At 41.9% G+C, this 22940-nt stretch overlaps 1 protein-coding gene across 4 annotated transcripts in view; it reads right to left on the bottom strand.

Annotated features, from left to right (window-relative positions):
• Window positions 1-22940, bottom strand: part of LOC138764954 (AT-rich interactive domain-containing protein 2-like) — a 278904-nt gene that overhangs the window by 179178 nt on the left and 76786 nt on the right. For all 4 annotated transcript variants that reach the window (XM_069941451.1, XM_069941455.1, XM_069941453.1 and 1 more), the window contains exon 3: window positions 5066-5163. In XM_069941451.1, the coding sequence (XP_069797552.1) occupies window positions 5066-5163 (98 nt within the window). The remainder of the gene's footprint in view (window positions 1-5065; window positions 5164-22940) is intronic.

The following is a 22940-nucleotide window of genomic DNA, read 5'->3' as shown; positions in this document are numbered from 1 at the left end:
CATCTGCATCACCTGTAGATGAATCCTCATCCTTTTGTTTATCCAGTCTAAATTACTCCAATACACTCCAAGCTCATCTCCAAATTCATTCCTCCAAAAATTTTAACTCAAAATAAAAACAATAAAGTTTAAGCCTGTGGGTCCAAAGGACTTAAGTGAATTCAAATTGTGTGGAGGTTCAGATGGATCCACATCAATTACAAATTTAAAAAAGATGGGCTGATCTTGGATTGGAAAGTCTAGGAATTGCAAAGACCACAATAACTGTATTTAAATCAGGATATCATTTTTTAGGGGATCACCAGTTAGATTTACAATGTGCTGGAGGATGACATAACCGAGGAGATGAAGTGTACAGTTTACAGCTTCCCATATTGTCAGTCAGCTTGCCCATTTTGAATATGGCAATTCATAATTTCTCACAAAGCATCTGCAACATTGGGAGGGACCATATCATTTAAAATTTCTTGTATTTTTTTAAACTTTGAATAAAGGAGGATTTGAAAGGTCTATAACCACATCTCCAATTCCCATTACTTGACATTTTTTTTCCAGTACAAGGGTTCTAGTGATGCTAATTTTGATAGTATTAATCTCTCATTTTCTCATATGTTTGTTGTTCTTTATTTCTTTCCTACTGCACAAGCAGCTTAAATATCAACCATCTGCTTTATCCAGCTTCACAGACAAATCTATTGCACGACCATTTGTTTTTATGCTTTCCGGCTCCTTCCTTTAATAACAATTTGCCTTTCATCTTCCTTGTCAGATCCAATGTACAAGAAAACAGAACCAAAAAATATTACAGAGAAACTAGTGGAGTGTAGCATTCAGTCAATATTTGATTTCAGGAGAACAGATAACCAACCATCAATTTTGAAATCAAAATAAGATACAGAGCAAAGAAATAGTTAAAAGTCAACCATAACCATTTTGAACTGATTAAGCGTTTAAAAATGGGAGACCTAATAATCTATCCACATGAAAAATTAAATGAAAAAATAATGATCACCACAACATAACTAAAAAGATCAAATTGATCAGAAGTAGCTAGAGAAAGCCAGAACAACTTTATTTTAGCTTTATACACTGAAGCTTTATTTATCAACATTACAGCATCTACCTCCACATTATTTATCTTGAATTTAATTGATTGCAATTATTATTGTTAAATGCCTGAATCCAGATGCATCACCATCCTCTTAATTCCATTCTTGTGGTGTAAATTCAAAACCTTTGCACATTTGGATTTTCCAGTTGAGCTCTGACACTGGAAAATTTGCTCGCTGTTCCTGTGTTAGGTTAGATGTGTGGGGATCTAAGTAGGTTTACAATGGGGACCATCTCCAATAACAAGCAGATTTAGAGGTAGATGGGTAGGTAAACTGTGAGCGCTGATGGTAAAAGTAGTCAGGTCATGCATGGTTGCGAGCATCCAATTCAGAAAATTTCAACATCTAAGCATACCTGCTGTTTGTATTTAATAAAATCAGATCCTGATGCATCATACATCCCTTCTAACCTTTCAGGTTTTTTTTTTCTGAAATGGATTTACTGTACAATATACAAAACAGACCAAGAGCCCAGTTAAACTGACTATCTACCTAATATCTGTAAACATTTTCACACAAACTACACAGTTTTAAAAACCTTTCCTCATTTCACACTTTTGCCAACTATTTCAAATCTAAATCCACTAGTCCTTGACATCTAGGATAAAGAGAACAGAATGACTCAAATAACAGAATGGATTGGCAGCAAAGAAAGCAAATGTTATATTGGCATTCATTTCAGGAGGAATAGCGTATAAGGGTAAAGAGGAGTTGCTGATGCTCTGGTGAGACCTCATATGGAGTACTGTGTGCAGTTTTGGGCTCCTTATCTTAAAAGGGATGTAATGATGTTGGAGAGAGTACAGAGAAGATATGCCAGGATGATTTCCCAGGATGAAAGCAAGAGCTAACACATGAGGAACATTTAGCAGCTCTTGGACTTTATTCATTGGAGTATAGAAGAATGAGAGGGGATCTCAGAAACATTTTGAACGCTGAAAGGATTAGACAAAGTAGATGTGAATAAGATGTTTCCTTTGGTGGGTGAATCCAGGACAAGAGGGCATAGTCTGAGAATTAGAAGGTACCATTTGAAACAGAGATGAGGAGAAATTTCTTTAGCCAGAGGGTTGTGGATCTGTGGAATTCGTTGCCACATTCAGTACTGCTGTGGAGGCTCGATTATTGGGGGAGTTTAAGGTTTCTTATTAGTCAGGGTATCAAGGGATATGGGCAAAAGGCTGGAATTTGGAACAGTTTAGCTCAAGGTGGAGTTGCAGGGCAGACTTGATGGGCTGAACAGCCTGCTTCTGTTCCTTTCTATTGTGATCTTGTGAAATGTAAATTATATGATCCCACTGCCAGAACATTACTGGTTCAGATACAAAGAGCCATCTTGCCAGCACAAAGCATCAAAGAGTCTGGCAAGAGGGGTGTCCTGAGGTGACTCAGTCAAGAGGCTCAACTCCCTGAAATAATCTTGACCCTGGCCATGTTAACTGCAAAAGAAGCAATTTTTAAAAAATAAATACGACTCATGTTCAGTCCATTGGGCCTATGCTATTAAATCCAGGTCCCGTTCTCTTTCCCTGTCCCTCTCCAACTTATTCTCATTCGTACATACCCATCAACTCTTAAAAGAGCAGCTTACAATGGCCAATTAATTTCCCAACACATGTTTGGAACATTGGAGGAAACCAAGTAGCTGAAAGGAATCCACATGGTCAAGGAGAGTATGTGCAAACTCTGCAAGGCAACCCCTAAACTTTGCATCAACTCCAGATCCTCAGAGTTATTAAAGCAGCAACACAGACCACCTTACCACTGCATCACTAAATTATTAAATTAATTTAAAATGGGGAAATTAACAATTTTTTAACAAGCTCTTGAAACATACAACGAAAAACTAACTGAAAGTAAAAAAAAACATTCAATATGTGATCCAACTAATCTAAAGCCTTACAATCTCTAATAACATCATGGGGTTTTAGATCCTGCCTCAGGTTCAGTCTGGTGGTCGATCAGAGAGAGAAAATTTTCCCTAAACATAAATGATGGTGAATTCCATCAAGTCAAATTGACATCCAGATTCCCACATAACGTCCACAATGAGAAAAGATTCAGGCTTTCAAATCTGGCAGCATGTCCCAAAGCTCAGTTCAACACTACATCAGTGAAAATACAAGTTTATCGCAGCTAAGCTTGTTGAATACCAAGAGTTATGTTTGAAATCACTAGCATAAGCCAGTGGGTTTCTCGTGTTTCTGACCAAAACCGCCACAAACCATAGAGTAATAGGCCCTTGCAGCCCACAAGGCCACGCCACTCAAATACACTAGTGTGACCAATTAACCTCCTAATCCCGTATGTCTTTGAAATGTGGGCGGAGACCGGAGAACCTGGAGAAAACCCACGTAGACGTACAAACTCCTTACAGACCGCTTCGAACCCACGTCACTGGTGCTGTAATATTTATGCTAACCACTATACTAACTGTGTCATACATTATATTTTACTATTTTCCAAGTATTCCCCTCATTGGTCCAAAATCAATTTGACCCATCCCATTCCCCAGAAACAGATCCAGCAATTCCTTCATCCTGATTGGTCAAGGAAATATTAATCCAGAAAGATCACCCAGAACATGCCTCAGGGAAAGAAAAGTTTGCCTTTTCCTCCCAAACATCTGGGAAAATTAAAGTCCTTTAGTTATCACCACAATTTTCCTGCCGATTTGCTCATCTACTTCCTCCCCACTATTTGGTGGTTAATAGAATGCACTCAGTTGTACAATGACACCTTTACTGTTTCTGTATTAATCCTTCAAGGATATTCTCCTTCCTGTACTGTGGAGTCAGATCTCACAGAGATGGATACTACAATTGTCATTCAAGGTCACCCCATTTGTTTACAAAAGTTGAAGACCCATATTTATCTGGTCCAGGTGCCAGGGACTCTTGTTGCTGACCCAAAGCATCCTGGGCTCGAATGTTTCTGGAAAATGGAGAGCAGGCAAAGCCCTAGCCCCTGCTGTGTTAACTGCAAAACTGAGTGTTGCATGAAACTGAATATCAGACATTTTAAAAACTATTAAAATTAAAGCGATCATTTAAAAAAAAACACAAATGCATTTCAGAGGAACATCTTCACTGTTTTACAATATGCAGTTCCACAATGAAATCAAAGTTACAGAATTTGCTCACATTTAGCTTGAAGATTCTAAGAGATGATCACAGACTCAATGATGAACATCAATCTTGTAAATGCAGCATTTCACATCAATCAGTAAGCTTAGGACTTCAACATTTGACAAGACGTGAAGTCTTGAATTTGACGTCAAGTCTCCATTTAAATGAATATGTGCGGACAAGATGCAAACCAAACTATTATTTTTAAACAGTTCTGCCACGACTCCTCTTTTTTACCTTCTAGAACACCTTGTAATCAACATCATTTAGAGTTCAATCTGACCTTTGTAACCCTCATCTCCATTATTTCCACGAAATTATTCCCCCCTTTCCACTCCCTCCAAGGCACCTGCACATCATAATCTTATTTTCGAGGGCTATACTTTTTCTAAATAGTACTTTTATTGTTGGCACAGTGCCAGAGAAGCCCTGAAAATTCAATTCCTTATTTCTTCCTCCATGATTGTTGTACTTCATGACAATGTTCTGTATTCTATCTGGATACACTCAGTAGAAGAGGAATTACATTGCCTATCAATTCGTTTCATTAAGCTTATTTTCATATGTATTATAAGTAATTACAAGAAACCAACATTTAGCATACAGAAAATTAACAATGAAATGTTTGGGGGGGGGGGTGGTGGGTGGTGGGACTGCAGCTCTGAGAGAACCAAGTAGCCAATTCAAGATAAAAACATGTCAACAGTTCAATGGCAAAGCAATTAACATGTGGGTAACCTGTCAAATTTCACACTTACTGAGTCAGCACCGAAAAATCTAACATGCAAATAAAATGAAGACTATTCATTTCTCATTTTCACTCACCTCAGGTAGTACTGCTTCAAAGCAAAAGCTGCATTGGCACAACCTTTTGGAAAGTTAAATTCCTCCAAAAGATCTGTCCAGAGACCTTTATCTGTTACCTGAAAAGTAAATATAGGAATATTAACTATCTGCGCACCAAATTGGCACTAATTATCATGTTCCGACTATTAATATTACAGTCAAAATCTATTATGGTAATAACAGATGATACTCATCTGATTTATTAAATCGTGTGCTCACATTTTTTTCCTCTTCACATTATTAGTCAGATGTCACATATATTTAAAACAATATCAACAAAATAAAATTACGATCTTGGTGGGGACTCTTCTCCTTTAAACCCTCAAAGGTATTTTTCTTCCCAATTCTGCTGAATCCAAATCTATTTATGTCAAAAACAAAAGCAAAATGATGCAGAATGTGTAAATTCAAACCAATAGCCCCTTTTCCACTGGCATCCCAGTTAATTAATTGGCTGAAACGCTTTGTGCTGTTTCCACTGGGCCACCTCTAACTGGGACCCAACTCATCCCCAGGGATCAGTGTTCTACCTTCATCTGGAAACAGGTGACTTTCTGCTGTCCCTTTTCCACTGGTTTTCTCAATATGCTGGCATCAGCTGACACCGGGGATAATGAGTCGCGGTCACCAAGGTGGTTAATCCCTAGCACAAAATGACATCATTTAACACCAGCGGGCTGACAGTTTTCTTTTTTCACTGATCCTAGCCCCAGTTAATTCCTGGGACAAGGTGCCAGTGGAAAAGGGGCTAATAATCCTCAGAGAGTCATGCAGAGGATCACATTTCTGTTTATGAACTTTTATTGCAGCTGAGAGATAGTGATTATTCCAAAATTGTTTCTGCACATATGCTATCTGACAGTGTTTCCAGATTGTTTGTACTTTTGCATCATTTTGCACTACTGAATATTACAACAGCCATGGAGATGCAAGGGGCTGCAGACGATGGAATCTAAAACAAAAAAAAAGGCTGGAAGAACTCAGCGGGTCAAGTGGGATCTGTGGAGGCAAAGATAGTGGACACTTCAGAATCCTTGGATTCTGATTACAATAACCTCACTCTGACATAGGATATTCATGTTCCATACGGGCACCTTAAGAGTCATATGTGTCTCTCTCTGAAACTCTTTATATCTACGGATACCACTGTATCGGTTACCTGTTCACCTTAACCAGTTATTAGAGGCCAAACAAACAAAACTGTGAAATAACAAAAAACAAGAAATGAAACAATAAAAATATAACTTATATTCCACATTAGTAAATATAGAAGAAAATTTGGTCTAATGTGCTATTTAAAAATCAGATCAGATGTGACAAATATTTGGAGGTTGCATAATATTGAATCATTCACTTTATTTGTCGAGAGAATAGAACCACGTCAACAGTTCACTGCTGAAGAATCCACAAAAAGTTCTAGTAATTTGTATTATAAAACCCTCATTCATGAAATTAAACACAAGCATCATTTAATCTTTCACTCGAATGTTCTCAGCGGAACTTCACAGCCCTTAAACGGTAGATTATTCTAAAGCTTTGCTCACTTTTGAAGAAATTTCTCATTTGTGCTATAACTAGCAGACCTGTACTATGAAACTGTGGCCCATGGTTCCAGATATCCCAGACATGAGCAATATCAATTCCAGATCTAACCTGTCAAGCCATTTAAGAATCTTGAACGTTTCAAATGAAGCAACCTTGCATTCTTCTAAACTTGAGAGCATGCTTCATCGGACCACAAAGAGAAATCTATCTGGTAAACATTCACCACAAGTAAACCCTCTCTTCAAAGTTATTATAAGAGGTTCCAACATGATATCATAGACAAGCTTCAGATTCTTATTTCTGTGGGTCAGGCAGAATTTTCTACTGTAAACTGTGCTCGAGAAGAAATATCTACACAAAGAAATGTAAACAAACTGACTGTGCAAGCACACAAAAAAAATACAGTATTCAGTAATAAATAATGTCCAAAGTAAGAGTCCTGAAAGGAGTCTGATTGAGTCTGTTTTTTTTAAAGATTCTGATGGTTGGAGGGATGGCAACTGTTCCTGAACGAGTAGAACTAGCACTGTGGCACCTCTCCCACTTTCCTTATGTCAGCAATGAGAACAGAGCACAGTAGTTGAGTAAGCCAAGCCAAAGAAGAAGTACAACACCAGTGACTAGGGTTCGAATCCGGTGCTGTCAGTAAGGAGTCTGTATGTTCTCCATGTGTCTGTGTGAATTTCCTCCGGGAGTTCCAATTTCCTCCCATCCTTCAAAACGGTCAAAGGTTGTCGATTAATTGGGTGAAATTGGACGGCATGGGCTCATGAGTGGAAGAGCCTATTAGTATGCTGTATGTCTAAATGTTCTGGGAGTTGTGAATCCTTGATTGCTGCTGCTCTCCCACATGGCAGCATTCCATGTAGATGTTCTTGGTGTTGGGGAGAGTTTTGCTTGTGATGTACTGGCCTGTGTCCACTACCTTTTGCAGGGCTTTCAGCTCAGAGGTACTGGAAGAGATGCACCCAGTCAGCTCATTTTCCATTATAAATCTGTGGAAGTTTCCCAAGGTTTCCAATGCCATACCAAACCTCCACAAACTCTCAAGTAGAGGCACTGACATGCTTTCTTCATGATGGATCCAGGAAAGATCTTCTACCTCTTGTTCATGCTCTCTACCTCTGGTTCCCCCTATGATTACTGGGTCATATACCTCTGGTTTTCCCTTCTTAAGTCTACAATCAGTTCCTTGGTCTTGGTGACATTGTTGCTAAAACACCATTTAGCCAAGTTTTCAACCTCCCTCCTGTATACTGACTCATCAACTTTTTTTAAAAAAACAGCCCACAGAGGTATCGTCAGAAAATTTCTAAATGGTGTCATAGGGATGGGGGGGGGGGGGGGGGGAGTACACAACCCTGTGGTGTTCCAGTTCTGATGGAGATTGTGAAAGGGATATTCTTGCCAATCTGCATTGATTGGGGTCCAGAGGTTTGGAGATCGAGGATCCAATTACACATTGGGGTATTGAGGAACAGGTTTTGAAATTTGCTGATTAGTTTTCAGGAGATGATGGTGTTAAATGCCAAAGTGAAGTCAATAAAGAGCAGTCTGTTGTATGCATCTTTACTGTTCTATGGTTTTGTGCAAAGCCAATGAGATGACATCTGCTGCAGTAGACAATTTGGAATAGATCCATGTTGCCACTCAAACACGAGCTGATATATTTCAACACCAGCTTCTCAAAACATCATTATTGTGGATATTAGTGCCACTGATCAGTGCTATATGGAAGATAACCTGACTTCTCTGGCAGTAAACTGATTGGATATCACCTCACCTGCCAATCAAAGGAGGATAATATGATCACATGCGAGGATAATATGAGGGCTATTAGAGAGTGGACGATGGTTATGGGGGTTCTACGAGGATGCCCACGCCCATGATTATCCCGAGAGCTCCAGGTCACTGGTGGTGACCACTGCCCCTCCCGACCTGAAGTGGTGGGGTTTTTTTTCCCTTGTTCAGCCAGGCAGCTGGAAAGACAGAGAGAGTGTCCATCTGCTTGCTGGAAGGGCTGGATATATGGAGAGGGAAGTATGTGCTCAGGTCTGAAAAGCAGACATGGCCATTAAAGGAGGGGATTCGTCCTCCACCATCTATTCCTCCCCCACACAACAGATTCACTACACTCAGATATCAAAACCATGCAGTAAGCAAAGGCAGAGTTGTGGCAGCAGCAGGGACCGACCAGTGGACGACCACTACTCTGTTGCCAATGAGGATTTTGAGGGTCCATCATCTCTGCCAAGGGGATGGGGGGGGGGGGGGTGGTGTGGGAAGGTAGGTTGCAGCCTGTGGATCACAAATGACTTGCTTACACACACATATACTGACCAACCCGGAGAGAGCGAGTTTGCCCTCATTCACAGGATGACAACGTTTGTGGACCATGGAAGTAGCAATGGCAGCACTGATTGGTGGTGGAAAAACTGCAACACTTTTCTCTAAATTGCTAACAAATATACCAACACAGCCAACACATCAGACGCTGCCAAAGGACTGGCACCATCATTGATCTCCTCCTAAAACTCAATAAAGAGACTATGGGGAGGAAGTTTCCCAGCTCTGCAGGTTTTGGTGTTCTGTTTTGGAGGAGGCTGGGATGTCATGGCCCCCAACCGAACGCCGCACATCAATAGAAACCTCGCATTCAGTGATCTGGGGTGGAGTGGTGGGGGAGGGGTTTCAAGGGCTGGTTTTTTTCTTGCACATAGTTTGGTCAATACAAAGCCCCAACCTGGTGAGTGGGGCTAAGGAATGTTTGTGCAAACAGTACAGCCAGCACTGGTCTAACCAATTGGTGGGAGAGGAAGCAGGACACAGCAGGTTGATGCAGGAACAATATCTAGGCATGATAGTGCCAACAGCCCAACAAAGCTGGATGCTTCCTGAACCCTGAATAGCATATACTAGATATGCAGCCACCAGGCTGGCTGTCCCATGGGCCTCCATAGCTGCTGCTATCTGGGATGCATGCTACCATACACCTCGACAATCTGGGGGGAGCACTCAGATGAATGGCCACAATGATGGAGACATTGGCCAACGAGATGACTGTTACCAGTAAAGAGTGCTGCACTTCCATCCTTGACCAATTGGAGAATATCACTCACTTGATACATGTGAGAGTTGGTGAACAAATTAAACAAGCCAGAGAGCAATTCCTTGAAAACAGGACTCCATGGGAAAGCTGAGGGCCTTTTGGTGCTATGGGAAGTTGGTGGGCCAATAGTGAGAACGGTCCACTTTTGGCTCTGTACTTATGCTGGATACTAGTCTGTAAATTAATGAGTGAGATTGTGACTTCTGATGGGTGCAATGTTGTACAGAAGGTCACCTCTCTAGCAGCAAACAAGTCAGTAGTCACCTCACCTGCCTATCAAGAGTTAGATCCACTCACAAATGAGGCTGCCAAACAATTGTTTCTCAGACAATCCATGAACTCCATTCCAGGTTGCAAGCCAAGGGCGACGCTGAACCACCAAATGTGAGGGGGCTGATCCAGGTTGCAAGCCGTGGGCAATGCTGCTGGAGAACCAGCTGTGAGGTGTATGTCGGTAGAAGGTGGGGTTATTTGTGCAATGTACCTGGGAGACTTGAGTGTCTCCTCCGTTGTACATTGTAACCAGTTTGTACCTTTTAGTTCTTTTACAATCTTCTATTAATATCAAGTTACAGGCATCAAATAACAATGACTAAGGTACAATTGAACCCATGTTATTAAATGGAAAAAAGTAAAAGAAAAAATTCCTAAACTGAGAATCAAACCCCACCTATGAAGGTTGCTGGCCAAGTTAAGGAGTCCACTACTAATAATGACACCTATGGGGTCATTAAAAAAACCCTGAAATAATTGATGTACAAATTTTGAAAGTAATTGAGAAAAGGACCCCAACGAGAAAGAAAGTTAAGATCGATTGCAGTAGAAAGTACCTTCTAGTAAATGGGAGTGCCGTGTCTGCTGATGAGAGAAGGATGGTAGGTATTGTTTGTTTAACCCAGGGGTCTCTAAAGTGGTCAATATACCCCTGGGTGGGGGGGTGGGGGGTTGATGGGACTATCCAAGGGGTCGATAAATGCTGGGTGGGGGTCAATTAAATTTTTTGCGGTTAAAAGCCGGGGTGTATCAATGGAAAATAGCGCCTATGGCAGCGGCTCCAAGAGCTGGCCTTGGTGGCTGCCATGTTGTATTTGGCTTCGGCCATTTAATAAGTTGACGGTGTATGGGAAGGTGAGGGAGGGAGGGGTGGACAAGAGGTGTGTTCTTTGCATGTCGAGGGGGAAGGGTGTGTGTGTGACGACGCCACCCCTCCCCCACCAACGACAAACAAAAGATGTCATTGGGGTAGGGTATTCCATGTCTGGGAGTCAATGAGGGATCAAAGATTCCATGAATGAGTCAATGGTCTAAAAGGTTTGGGGGCCCCTGTTTTATCAAATGCTTCAGAATCACGAGTTACAATGAATAACCTGTGTCCAATGTATATGATTTGTGTGTCATTGCTTTGTCTGTGAGTGTGAGTGTTGCAAATTCCCATCCACGCAAATATGTAAATAAACCATGTTCAAAGCTTGTTACTTCTTGAACTCTCCAAACTTGTTCTCACCATCACAGATAGTTGTGATTTGGGCAGGTTACCACACTCTTTCTGTTCATCGGTACGATTAAGGCCCGTTTGAATCAGGTGGGTGGGTACCTCATCCAGTCAGCATGATATGTTGAAGATAGCTGTGAATACTTTAGCCACGTTTTCAGTACACGGCTGGATACTCCATTTGGACCAGATGCTTTCCTTGGATTCACTAGCCTGAAGGGAGCCTAAATGTCATCATCGAATATTGGCAGTAGAGGATCATCAGGGACATGGGGGAGCACAGTGATTCTACCTTGTTCTGGAGGTTAAATTGGGTACAGAGGCATTGAGTTCATCTGAGAGTGAATCTTTGCTGTCTCCTTCTGCATCGTATTTGGTTTTAGACCACAGCACCATATAGGAACAGAAAGAAGTAGGCCATCAAGTCCACTCTACCATTCCATCACAAGCTGATCCATTTTCCAACTCAGCTCCGTTCTCCCACTCAACCTCACTCCCCTGCCGTCTACCCACAACCTTTGATACCTTGACTATTCAGATACCTTAAATACACAGCTGCACATGGTTGCAAATTCAAAAGTTTCACCACTCTGGCTAAAGAATTCCTCCACGTCTTTTTAAACGGGCCCTTCAATCCTGAAATTGTGCCCTCTTGTAGTAGATTTTCCTAACATTGGAAACAACTTTGCTACATCTACTCTGTGTAAGTCTTTCAACATTCAAAATGCTTCTGAGGTTACCTTCACCCCCCCCCCCCACCACCACCACCCCCTATTCTTCTTGAACTCCAAGTAGTACAGTACAAGAGCCATCAAACATTCATAGAACACTATAGCACAGTACAGGCCCTTTGGCCCTTGATGTTGTGCTGACCCATATATTCCTTAAAAAAAAGTAACGAACCCTTCCAACCCCGTAACCTTCTATTTTTCTTCCATACATGTGCCTAAGAGTCTTTTAATATCCATAATGTTTCAGCATCCACCACCATACCTGGAAAAGCATTCCAGGAACCACAACTCTGTGTAAAGAGTTCACTTTGTACACATTCGCTATCTCTAGTCCTTTTTACATAGCGCTTGAAAGTCAGGTTTTACTTGTCTTTCGAGCGTTTGTGAAACCATCGAAGGCTGGGAGGAGGGGTCTAGACTTACCCAGCTTTGATCTGCCATGGTAGACTTACCCAGCTTCTTTCGGTTCTGTGTGATCAAGGAAGTTGGCTTCCAGAGATGGGTCTTTTCAGTGTAAAAAGGGCTACTTTCAAATCTTGTACATCTCTATTAAGTCTCCTCTCATCCTTCTACACTCCAAAGGGAAAGGTCTCAGCTCTGCTAATCTTAAAATAAGACTTATTTCCAATCCAGATAACATCCTGGTAAATCTCTTCTGCACCCTCTCCAATAGCTTCCACATCCTTCCTACAATGAGATGACCAGACTGAACACAATACTCGAAGGGTGATCTCACCAGAGATTTGGAGAGTTGCTAAATGACCTCTTGACTCTTGAACTCAATGCCCCTATGAATGAAGCCCAGCTTCCCATAGGCCTTCTTAACTATCCTATCAGACTATGTGGGGACCTTGAAGGATGTACGGATTTGGACCCCAAGGTCCCTCTGTTCATCCATACTCCTAAGTAACCATTAACCCTGCACTCAGCCTTCTGGTTTGTTCTTCCAAAATGCATCACCTTATACTTATCCGGATTGAACTCCATCTGCCACTTCTCCGCCCAACTCTGCACCCTGTCTATAATCCTTTTGTAACCTTTAATAACCTTCAGCTCCATCCAAAGCTGCTCCAACCTTCATATCATCTGCAAACCTGCTCCTATGTTAAACCCTTCATTCCAGGAATCATTCTTGTAAATCTTCTCTGAACTCTCTCCAATGTCAGCATATTCTTTTTTAAATAAAAACTGTATCTCATACACCAAGTAAGGCCTCAATAGTGCCTTATAAAGCCTCACCATCACATCTCTCCTCTTGTATCCTATTCCCCTAGATCAGTGATTCTCACCCTTTTTCTTACCACTCACATCCTTCAACTAACCCCTATGCCATCGGGGCACTGTGATTAGTAAGAGATTGGTTAAGGTGGTATGTGAGTGGGAAAGGAAGGTTGAGAATCACTGTTCTAGACTCGAACGTTACTGAAATATTTTGCTTGAGAAAAATTGTCATTGGCCCATTTCCTTTTGTGTTATGAAACCGTGCACATATCAAGTCAATTAGGTATGATTAAAACAATGGTTTTTAAACTTTTTCTTCCCAACACATACCACCTTAAGCGATCCCTTACTAATCACAGAGCGTCTCAGGCATAGGGTATACTTAAAAGTGATATGTGAGTGGTGTTATGAGCCCCCATAAAATGTTACAAGCCCAGAGGACCTCAAAACCCAGCAGCAATAGATGTTCACCAAGACAAATGGTTACTTAAACAAAAGTTGCTTTTAATTATCTTAAAACATGAAAATAGAATCACACTTTAACATCACTATTGATTTAACTAACCTAACTTAACCCCCCCCCCCTTCTAATTCGTGTGTGCGTGCGTGCGTGCGTGCGTGCGTGCGTGCGTGCGTGCGTGCGTGCAAGTTCAGAAAAGTTATTTGGTTCACAGTCTAATCTCACTTCTCATTCCTCCAAGTTCACTGGTTGCAGGAAATTCTTATACTTTGCACAGAATTTAACATTTATAAAGTTCAACAGGCTTTGGGGCTTGAAAGGTAAATGGTTACCACTCAGGAAGGTTCTTGTTGGTTTTCACAGAGAGAGATTTGTTGTTCCAGGACCTCCACAACTGATTCCTTTTAAATCAGCCACTTCAGTGTCTTGTCAAAGAAACTTGCCCCCTCAAGGTTCTCCAGATAATAACCTCTTTCTTTCAGGTCCTTTTGGTTTTTCTTATTTCAAGTGAAACATTAGACAGCCAGTTCTCTCCTCTTGCATGAACCACATAGCTTTGACCAGGCTGAACTAAGCACTCACAACCCTTCTTCCAAATGGGGTTTTCCACAAGCTTGCCAGTTTGTCCTGTTCCAATCCCAGCTGTTGTTACTGTCTGTAACACTGTAGAACTGATGTGTGGGTAGGTGCATGTGTCTCTCACACACACACACACACACACACACACACACACACACACACAGACAGACAGACAGACAGACAGACAGACAGACAGACAGAGAAAGCCTGTTTAATTCTCTGCTTGCAAAACCACAAGACCCTCTTAGAACAGTGAGTTCTCCTCCAAACTGCCTGCGGCTCTGCCAAGCTCTTTCATCTGTTCCTTTTTTGTAAACAACAATCCATTAGAGAAGTCTCTTGGGCACTCTCCAAAGCTTTTGCAAAGGCTCTGAGTCCCCAACATGTCTAGCATTAGCAGAGCTCCAATATTTTAAATAAGATCTGTTTTAAAGTGTTTATATGTGACCTAGACGCTGCTCTCGATACAAATGCCAAAACTGCATTCGGCTTCTTCACTACCAACTCAGATTGGAGATTAACCTTTAGGGTATTCTGCACGAGAACTCCAAAGTTCCTTTGCCCCTCTAAATTTTGAATTTTATCCGAATCCAAATAATAGTCTACCCATTTATTCCTTTACCAAAGTGCAGAACCATACACTTTCCAACACTGTATTTCATTTGCCACTTCTTTCTCCATTCTCCTCATCTAAGTCTCTCTGTAGCCTCTCCGTTCCGTCCTCACTAACTGCTCCTCCACCAACCTTTGCACCATCTGCAAACTTAGCCAAAGAGCCATTTATTCCACAATCCAAATCATTAACAAACAATAGAAAAAGAACTGGCCCCAACACTGACCCTGTGAAACAACTCTGGTACCCAACCAAAACAGGAACCTTTTATTCCCACTCTGTTTCCTGGCAGTCAGTCAATGCTCTACCCATGCTAGTTTCTTTCCTGTAATTGCATTGGCTCTCATCTTATTCAGCAGCATCATGTGTGGCACCATGTCAAAGGCCTTTTGAAAATCTAAAGATACAACATCCACTACATCTCCTTTGACTAGCCTGCTTGTGGTCTCCTCAAAAAAAAATCTGTAAGGCAAGCTATCCCCTGAAGGAAACCATTCACCTCCAAGTACTCTGTAACTTCATCCTTGACAATTGACTCCAACAACTTCCCAATCACTGGTGTTAGGCTAATAGGTTGATCATTTCCTTTCTGATACCTCCTCCCCTTTTCAAATAGCAGTGACCACTGCAATTTTCCAATGCTCTGGAATCATGCCAGAATTTATCGATTCTTGGAAGATCATTACCAATGCCTCTACAATCTCTATACGAGGGTGCATTCCGTCTTGCCCAGGAGACTTATCTACCCTTACACCATTCAGCTTCCCATGCACCTTCTCTCTGGTGATCGTGACTACAAATAAATGGCACCTTACTGCAGTAACTCTGTGTGCAGCTCTGTCTGACAGGAATCATCAGATATTCCAATTTAGAACTATCACAAGCCAAACCCACAGCCACAGAAATCTTAATTAATGTTGTATTAAGTACATTGGAAGATCTAGCGATTGTGAGAACAGAAAACTCCACAGACCACAGGTGATTCAAGCAGCAGGCACACTGGCCCTTTAAAGAAGACGTGACCACACAGACGCAGAGGGGAGCTCCAGGTTAAACTAAGATGCCGGACCCAGAGGCCTCCACAACCTACCATCTTCCTGGCCAATGTAAATAAACTGGATGAACTCAGAGCCAGACTAAAGCAGCAGAGGGAGGGATTGCTTTGTGATGTGGTTCATTGAGACTTGGCTGAATGAGAACATTTGACAAAGTGCTACAGCTAGAGGAGTTCGCCTTCCACCATGTACACCGCACACTGGTGTCAGGTAAAGGCAGAAGTGGTGAAGTTTGCTTCATCATCAATTCACTGTGGCGCAAAAATGTGACTGTTCTGTCCTAGTTCTGCTCCCCAACCTGCAACATCTTGCGATCAAGTGACGCCAATTCTATCTGCCAAGGAAGTTCTCTGCCATCATTCTGGTGCTGCTTAGATTCTGTCCCAGGCTAACATCAGGCTGGCACTGTAATCAGCAGCCATGAGACATTATACCTTGATGCCTTCCCAATCATTGGAAGGGGCTTTAACCAGCCCAATTTGAAGCAGTCTCTGACAAACTATCACCAACATATTACCTGTGAAACCAGAAGAGCCAACATACTTAAACACTGCTATATCACCATTAAGAATGCCTACCGAGCCATTCTATGCCTGAACTTTGGCAAGTCTGATCACCTGGCTAAATTTCTACTACTGGCATACAAGCAGAGATTGAGGACAACAGCACCAGTGGTGAAAAGACAGTGAAAGTATTGTCAAGAGAAGCAGAGGAGCACCTGCAGGACTGCTTTGAAACAGTGGACTGGCCATATTCAAGGTTTCATTTCCAAACTTGAATGAATATGCCATGACTGTCACTAACTTCATCAGGACCTGTGCCTACACATACAAAAGCCGTGAATGAATCAAAGGATTCGCTACCTGTTGAGGGTGAGGTTGATGGCATTTCAGACCGGTGATCCTGATCCTAAAGGACATCTAGGTACAACCTACGGAAGGCTATCTTAGCAAGAAAGAGACAATTCCAGGGCAAGCTAGAAATGGAGTCAGATACTCTTCAGTTATGGCAGAGCTTGCAGGCCATTAGTCCACCCTTGCATCATAAATGGATGTGATGCTTTACTATCCGATAAACTGAGCCCCTTTTATGCTTACTTTGAAAAGGAGATTACAGTGGTACCAATGAAAATCCCTGTAGAAACTGGCGATCCTGTATTTCTGAGACCAACATCAGAACATCCTTTGAGAAGGTGAACCCTTGAAAGGCATCAGGCCCTGGTGGCATACCTGCCAGGGTACTGAAAATCTGTACCAATCAACTGGAGTCTTTAGGGACATCTTCAATCTCTCATTTCTGTAGTCAGAGACATCAGTCATACCAGTGCCCAAGAAGAGCTGAGTGAGCTGTCTCAGTGGCTATCAGCCCAGTAGCACTCACATCGACTGTGATAAAATGTTTTGAGAAGTTGATCATGGCCAGCATTAGCTCATATCCAAGACTTGGACCCACTGCAATTTACCTTCATAATTGCTCCACAGGAGATGTAATCTCCCTGGCTCTCCACTTAGCCCTGGATCACCCAGAGAACAGCACGTACATCAGGCTGCTTATCATTGATTTCAGCTTGGCCTTCCACACCATCATTGCCTCAGTACTTACTGGTCATCTAGATCCAAAACCTGGGTCTCTGCACCTTGATCCTTGACTTCCTCATCAGAAGACAACAGTCAGGGCAGATCAGTAACAACGTCTCCTCCTCAATGACAATCAACACAGGCGCACCTCAAGGATACATGCTTAACCCACTGCTCTACTCTCTCTTCACCAGGAGTGGGCAACCTTCGGCCAATCCAAATTTATCTGGCCCACAACCCATTCCAAAAGCACCATGTGCAATCAGCCTGGCAATACAAGTAGTGCAAAAAGATCAAATTCATGTTGTATCATGTCAAATTCACGTCAATGTTGTGTCAGACTCTGCTTATCACTACATACGTGTGTGAGCAACTGTTCTCAAAAATGAAGTACACCAAGACACACTTGAAAATAAATATGACTAATGCCCTTTTAGATGACATCTTGCTAATGGCATCTACAACTATGTCACCCAGTATCAAAATCCTTTCAAACAAAATCAAGTTTTCCATGATTGAGCTGCTGTCTGTTTTTGGGGTTAGTTATTTTGTTTTCATTGTGACTAACTTTTCTCCTTTCTGACTTTTACACTTTTTTATATTATTTTACTTTAATGACTAACTCGTGATTTTTGGTGCATTTCCATATTTGAAAATGCCTTCCCTGACCTGAAATGCATCTTCATAATTTTTTGGAAGATATACAGTTGACCTTGTTGCTTGAACTTTTTCTGTGGATTGTTTTTTTTAAAAAATATCATCAGTTATGTTCATACACTGTACATTACATATTTGACAACACAGAGACAATCAAAAACTTAAATTACAAATGTCTGTGTTTCAGTATTTCATTTATGGTAGCATCAGTGCAAAGCGCCGTTCAACCACTGACACATCATCTGGCCCCACGCATAGAAAAAGGTTGCCCACTCTGCTCTAAACTTATGACTTGTGTGGTGAGGTACAATTCAAATGTCATCCACAATGGTTCTCGGCAGAATCACAAATGGCAACAAGGAAGCATACAGGCGTGATATAGATCGGCTAGTTGAGTGGGGTCACAACAACAATCCTGCAATCCATGTTATCAAAACTAAAGAACTGATTGTGGGGAAAGGGGAAACCAGGGGAACACAAACCAATCCTCATCGAGGGGTCAGCAGTGGAAAGGGTAAAGAACTTCAAATTCTTGGATGTCGATGTCTCTGAAGATCTATTCTGGGGTCTTCATGTCAAAGCAATCATGAAGGCGGCTCTGATTCATGAGGAGTTTGAGGAGATTTGGTGAGTCACCAAAGACTCTTGTAAATTTCCACAGGTGTACCATGGAGAGCATTCAGATTGGTTACATTACTGTCTGACATGGAGGTGCCAATAGACAGGACAAGCCTACAGAGAGTTGTGAAGTCAGCAATCATGAGCATTATTCTTCATTCCATTAAGGACATCTACAAGAGGAGGTGTCTCAAGAAAGCATCCTCTATCATCAAGGCCCCTCACCATCCAGGCCATGCCCTCTTCCCACTGCTACCATCAGTAAGATGAAGACCAACATCCAACGGTACAAAACCAGCTTCTTTCCTCCACCATATCAGATATCTAAATGGACAGTGAACCACAGACTCTACCTCACTTCTTCTCTTCTTTTTGCACTAATTTATCTTATTTTAAATGAAATTTATAGCAATTTTGCCCCTGTAATGTTGCCGCAAAACAACAAATTTTGTGACATATGCAAAATTCTCATTCAGTTGCTCTGTGTGAAAATATTGCCCCCTCAGATCACTTTTAAATTTTTTCCCTCATTTTAAATCTATGCCTACTAGTCTTTGACTTCCCTACCCTCAGAAAAATACGATTATTATTTACCTTATCTATGCACTTCATGGTTTTATAAACATCTAATGCACCCCGTACCACCTCAGCCTCCTACAGTCCAAGGAGAAGTCATATGTAAACAAACAGGCCCTGAAGACAAAGCAGTGTTAGAATTTGTCTTTTCCTACCTCAAACCTCATTGCAGCAATGTCACTCCCTTAAAATTATTGAAACATTGTTCAACCACCTTGAAAGTAATTCAAGAGCGACTTTGCATGAAGTCACATAGATATAGGAAAGAAAAGGAGGTTTGATCACAGCTGAAATCTCATTAGAGTGCAAAGGAAAAGGAAATCTCCATTACTTTCTAAGTTTTACAGACAGGCAGAGCATGGTATCCATCCATTTCAAACAGGCATCAATCGTAACCCGGTGCCCAAGTATGTGGTACAAAAAAGGAAATAATGCTCGATGATTTATAAAAGGTGATCTGACTTGACACATTTTGGCAAGTCGGATAACCTGGCTGTACTCCTTCTGCCTTCATGTAGACAGAGCCTTAAAAGAGAGACCATGGAGATCAGGACAGATTGAAAATGGTCATGGGAGACTGAAGGACCTCCTCGAGTCAGTGGATTGGGCAGTGTTCAAAGACTCAGCTGAGAAACTGAATGATTACACCAGGACTGTCACAGACTTTACCAAAGCAGCTGTGGAGGAGTGTCACCTCACTAAATTATTCAGGATTTTCCCAAACCAGAAGCCCTGGATGAACAGTGAAATCTGGAACCTGCTGAGAGCCAAATCATGCCAGCCTTCTCTGATCCAGAGAATCACAAAAGGAGCAGGTATGACCTTAGGAAAACCATTCACCGGGTTAATTAGTTTCCGGACGAAAATGGAAACAATGAAGGATATCCAAAAGCTGTGGCAGGGTCCAAATTACATAACCTGCTACAAACCCATCAGGTTCATTAGGAGATGGCAAATCTTCACTCCCAAATGAACTCAATGCTTTCTATGTCAAATTCAACCATAAGAACAATGAAAACCCACCACTGCACACTCCCATATCCCCTGATGATCCTCTCCTATCCATATCCAAGGATGGCGTGTGGACTGCCTTCAAGAGAATGAATCCGAGGAAAGTATTTGGTCCGGATGCAGTATCTGGTCCTGATGAAGTACCCAGCCAAGTATTAAAAATCTGTGCTGAGCAACGTGCCAATGTATGCACGGATATCTTCAACATTTCACTCTGGTAGACCATGATACCCACCTATTTCAAACAGGCACTACCTGTTTACATTTCTTTATTTGTTTACATGAGTACATTGAGTTTTTTTTTGCACTGCCAATAAATAGTAATTCTGCCTTGCCACTGGAAAAAGAATCTTAGGATTGCATTTGATGTCATGTGTATATACTCTGACAATAAATCTGAAATTTGAAAGGGAAATCATGAATCTTTTGTAATTTTTTTGAGGATATAACCAGGAGAAAGGACAGCAGTGAACCAGTTAATGTGTATATGCACTTTCAAAGGCTTTGGAAAAGATTGGTGTGCAAAATCAGAGAACGTGGTATAAGAGGTCATGTTTTTCATGGATAGAAAACTGATTGCAGGCAGGAAGCAAAGCTAATAAATGGGTTATTTTCAGATTAGCAAGCAGTTACTCGTTGGGTACCACGAGGTCCAGTGTTGAAATCCCAGCTGTTTACAACATATATATTAATGATCTTGAAGAAGGAATTGAATGCAATATTTCTTAAGTTTGCAGATGATTCTAAACTGGGTGGCACTGAACTGCAAGGAAGGTTCCATGAAGATTCCAGCAGGGTGATCACTTTGGTGGCATTAACTGGCAGGCAGATTATCTCAATGGTAATAAAAGCAGAAAAAAGGATGCAATGAGCCCTGGGTTTCAAGGTGCATCAACCGCTGAAGGTTGGAACGCAGGTACAGCAGGCAATGAAGAAAGCAAATGGCATATTGGTATTTATTATGAGAGGCTATGAATATGGGAGGGAACTCTTATTGCAGTTACATATGACATTGGTGAGGCTACATCTTGAGTATAGAGTATACAGTTTATATTTCCTAATCTGAGAAAGGATATTCTTGCTATCGAGGGAGTTCAGCAAAGGTTCACCAGACTGATTACTGGGATGGCAGGACTGACAGAAAGATTGGACAAGCTCAATGGAATTTTGAAGAATGAGAGGGGATATTGTAGCGACAAACAAAGTGTAGTAGAAATACAGTCTTTTTTTTTTTTTTTTTTTTCTTTGGCTTGGCTTCGCGGACGAAGATTTATGGAGGGGGTAAAAAGTCCACGTCAGCTGCAGGCTCGTTTGTGGCTGACCAGTCCGATGCGGGACAGGCAGACACGATTGCAGCGGTTGCAAGGGAAAATTGGTTGGTTGGGGTTGGGTGTTGGGTTTTTCCTCCTTTGCCTTTTGTCAGTGAGGTAGGCTCTGCGGTCTTCTTCAAAGGAGGCTGCTGCCCGCCAAACTGTGAGGCGCCAAGATGCACGGTTTGAGGCGTTATCAGCCCACTGGCGGTGGTCAATGTGGCAGGCACCAAGAGATTTCTTTAGGCAGTCCTTGTACCTTTTCTTTGGTGCACCTCTGTCACGGTGGCCAGTGGAGAGCTCGCCATATAATACGATCTTGGGAAGGCGATGGTCCTCCATTCTGGAGACGTGACCCATCCAGCGCAGCTGGATCTTCAGCAGCGTGGACTCGATGCTGTCGACCTCTGCCATCTCGAGTACCTCGACGTTAGGGGTGTGAGCGCTCCAATAGATGTTGAGGATGGAGCGGAGACAACGCTGGTGGAAGCGTTCTAGGAGCCGTAGGTGGTGCCGGTAGAGGACCCATGATTCGGAGCCGAACAGGAGTGTGGGTATGACAACGGCTCTGTATACGCTTATCTTTGTGAGGTTTTTCAGTTGGTTGTTTTTCCAGACTCTTTTGTGTAGTCTTCCAAAGGCGCTATTTGCCTTGGCGAGTCTGTTGTCTATCTCATTGTCGATCCTTGCATCTGATGAAATGGTGCAGCCGAGATAGGTAAACTGGTTGACCGTTTTGAGTTTTGTGTGCCCGATGGAGATGTGGGGGGGCTGGTAGAAATACAGTCTAACCTACTGCTAAACATCAAAATGCAGTCTAACCTACTGCCAAACATCAAAATACAGTCTAACCTAATGCCAAACATCAAAATTAGACTAACTGACCAATAATCTCCGGTCTTTTCTCTCCCTCCCTTCTTAAATAGTGGGAGGACATTTGCAACTTTCCAGCCCTCCAGATCCACTCTAGAATCCAGTGATTCTTAAAAGATGACTACTAATGCCTCGTCAATCTCCTCAGCTACTTTTTTTAAGAATCCTGGGGCATAATCCATCCAATCCAGGTTATTTCTCCACCTTCAGACTTTACAACTTCCCCAGCATCTTCTCCTTAGTAATAATGACTATACATATTTCTTCCCTTTGGCACTCCAACTTCTGACATACTGCTGGACTCCCCTTTGGGAAAACTGACACAAAGTTTGACTGCCAGTTCCTTGTCCCCATTACCATCTCCCCAGCTTTGTTTGTAGTCCTATGACAACCCTTGACTCTCTTTTTCTCTTTATAATTCTGAAAA

The sequence above is a fragment of the Narcine bancroftii genome, chromosome 5, assembly GCF_036971445.1.
Source record: "Narcine bancroftii isolate sNarBan1 chromosome 5, sNarBan1.hap1, whole genome shotgun sequence".
Taxonomy (NCBI): Eukaryota; Metazoa; Chordata; class Chondrichthyes; order Torpediniformes; family Narcinidae; genus Narcine; species Narcine bancroftii.
The sequence above is the reverse complement of the archived record's forward strand: the minus strand, read 5'-3'. Positions and strand labels throughout refer to the sequence as shown.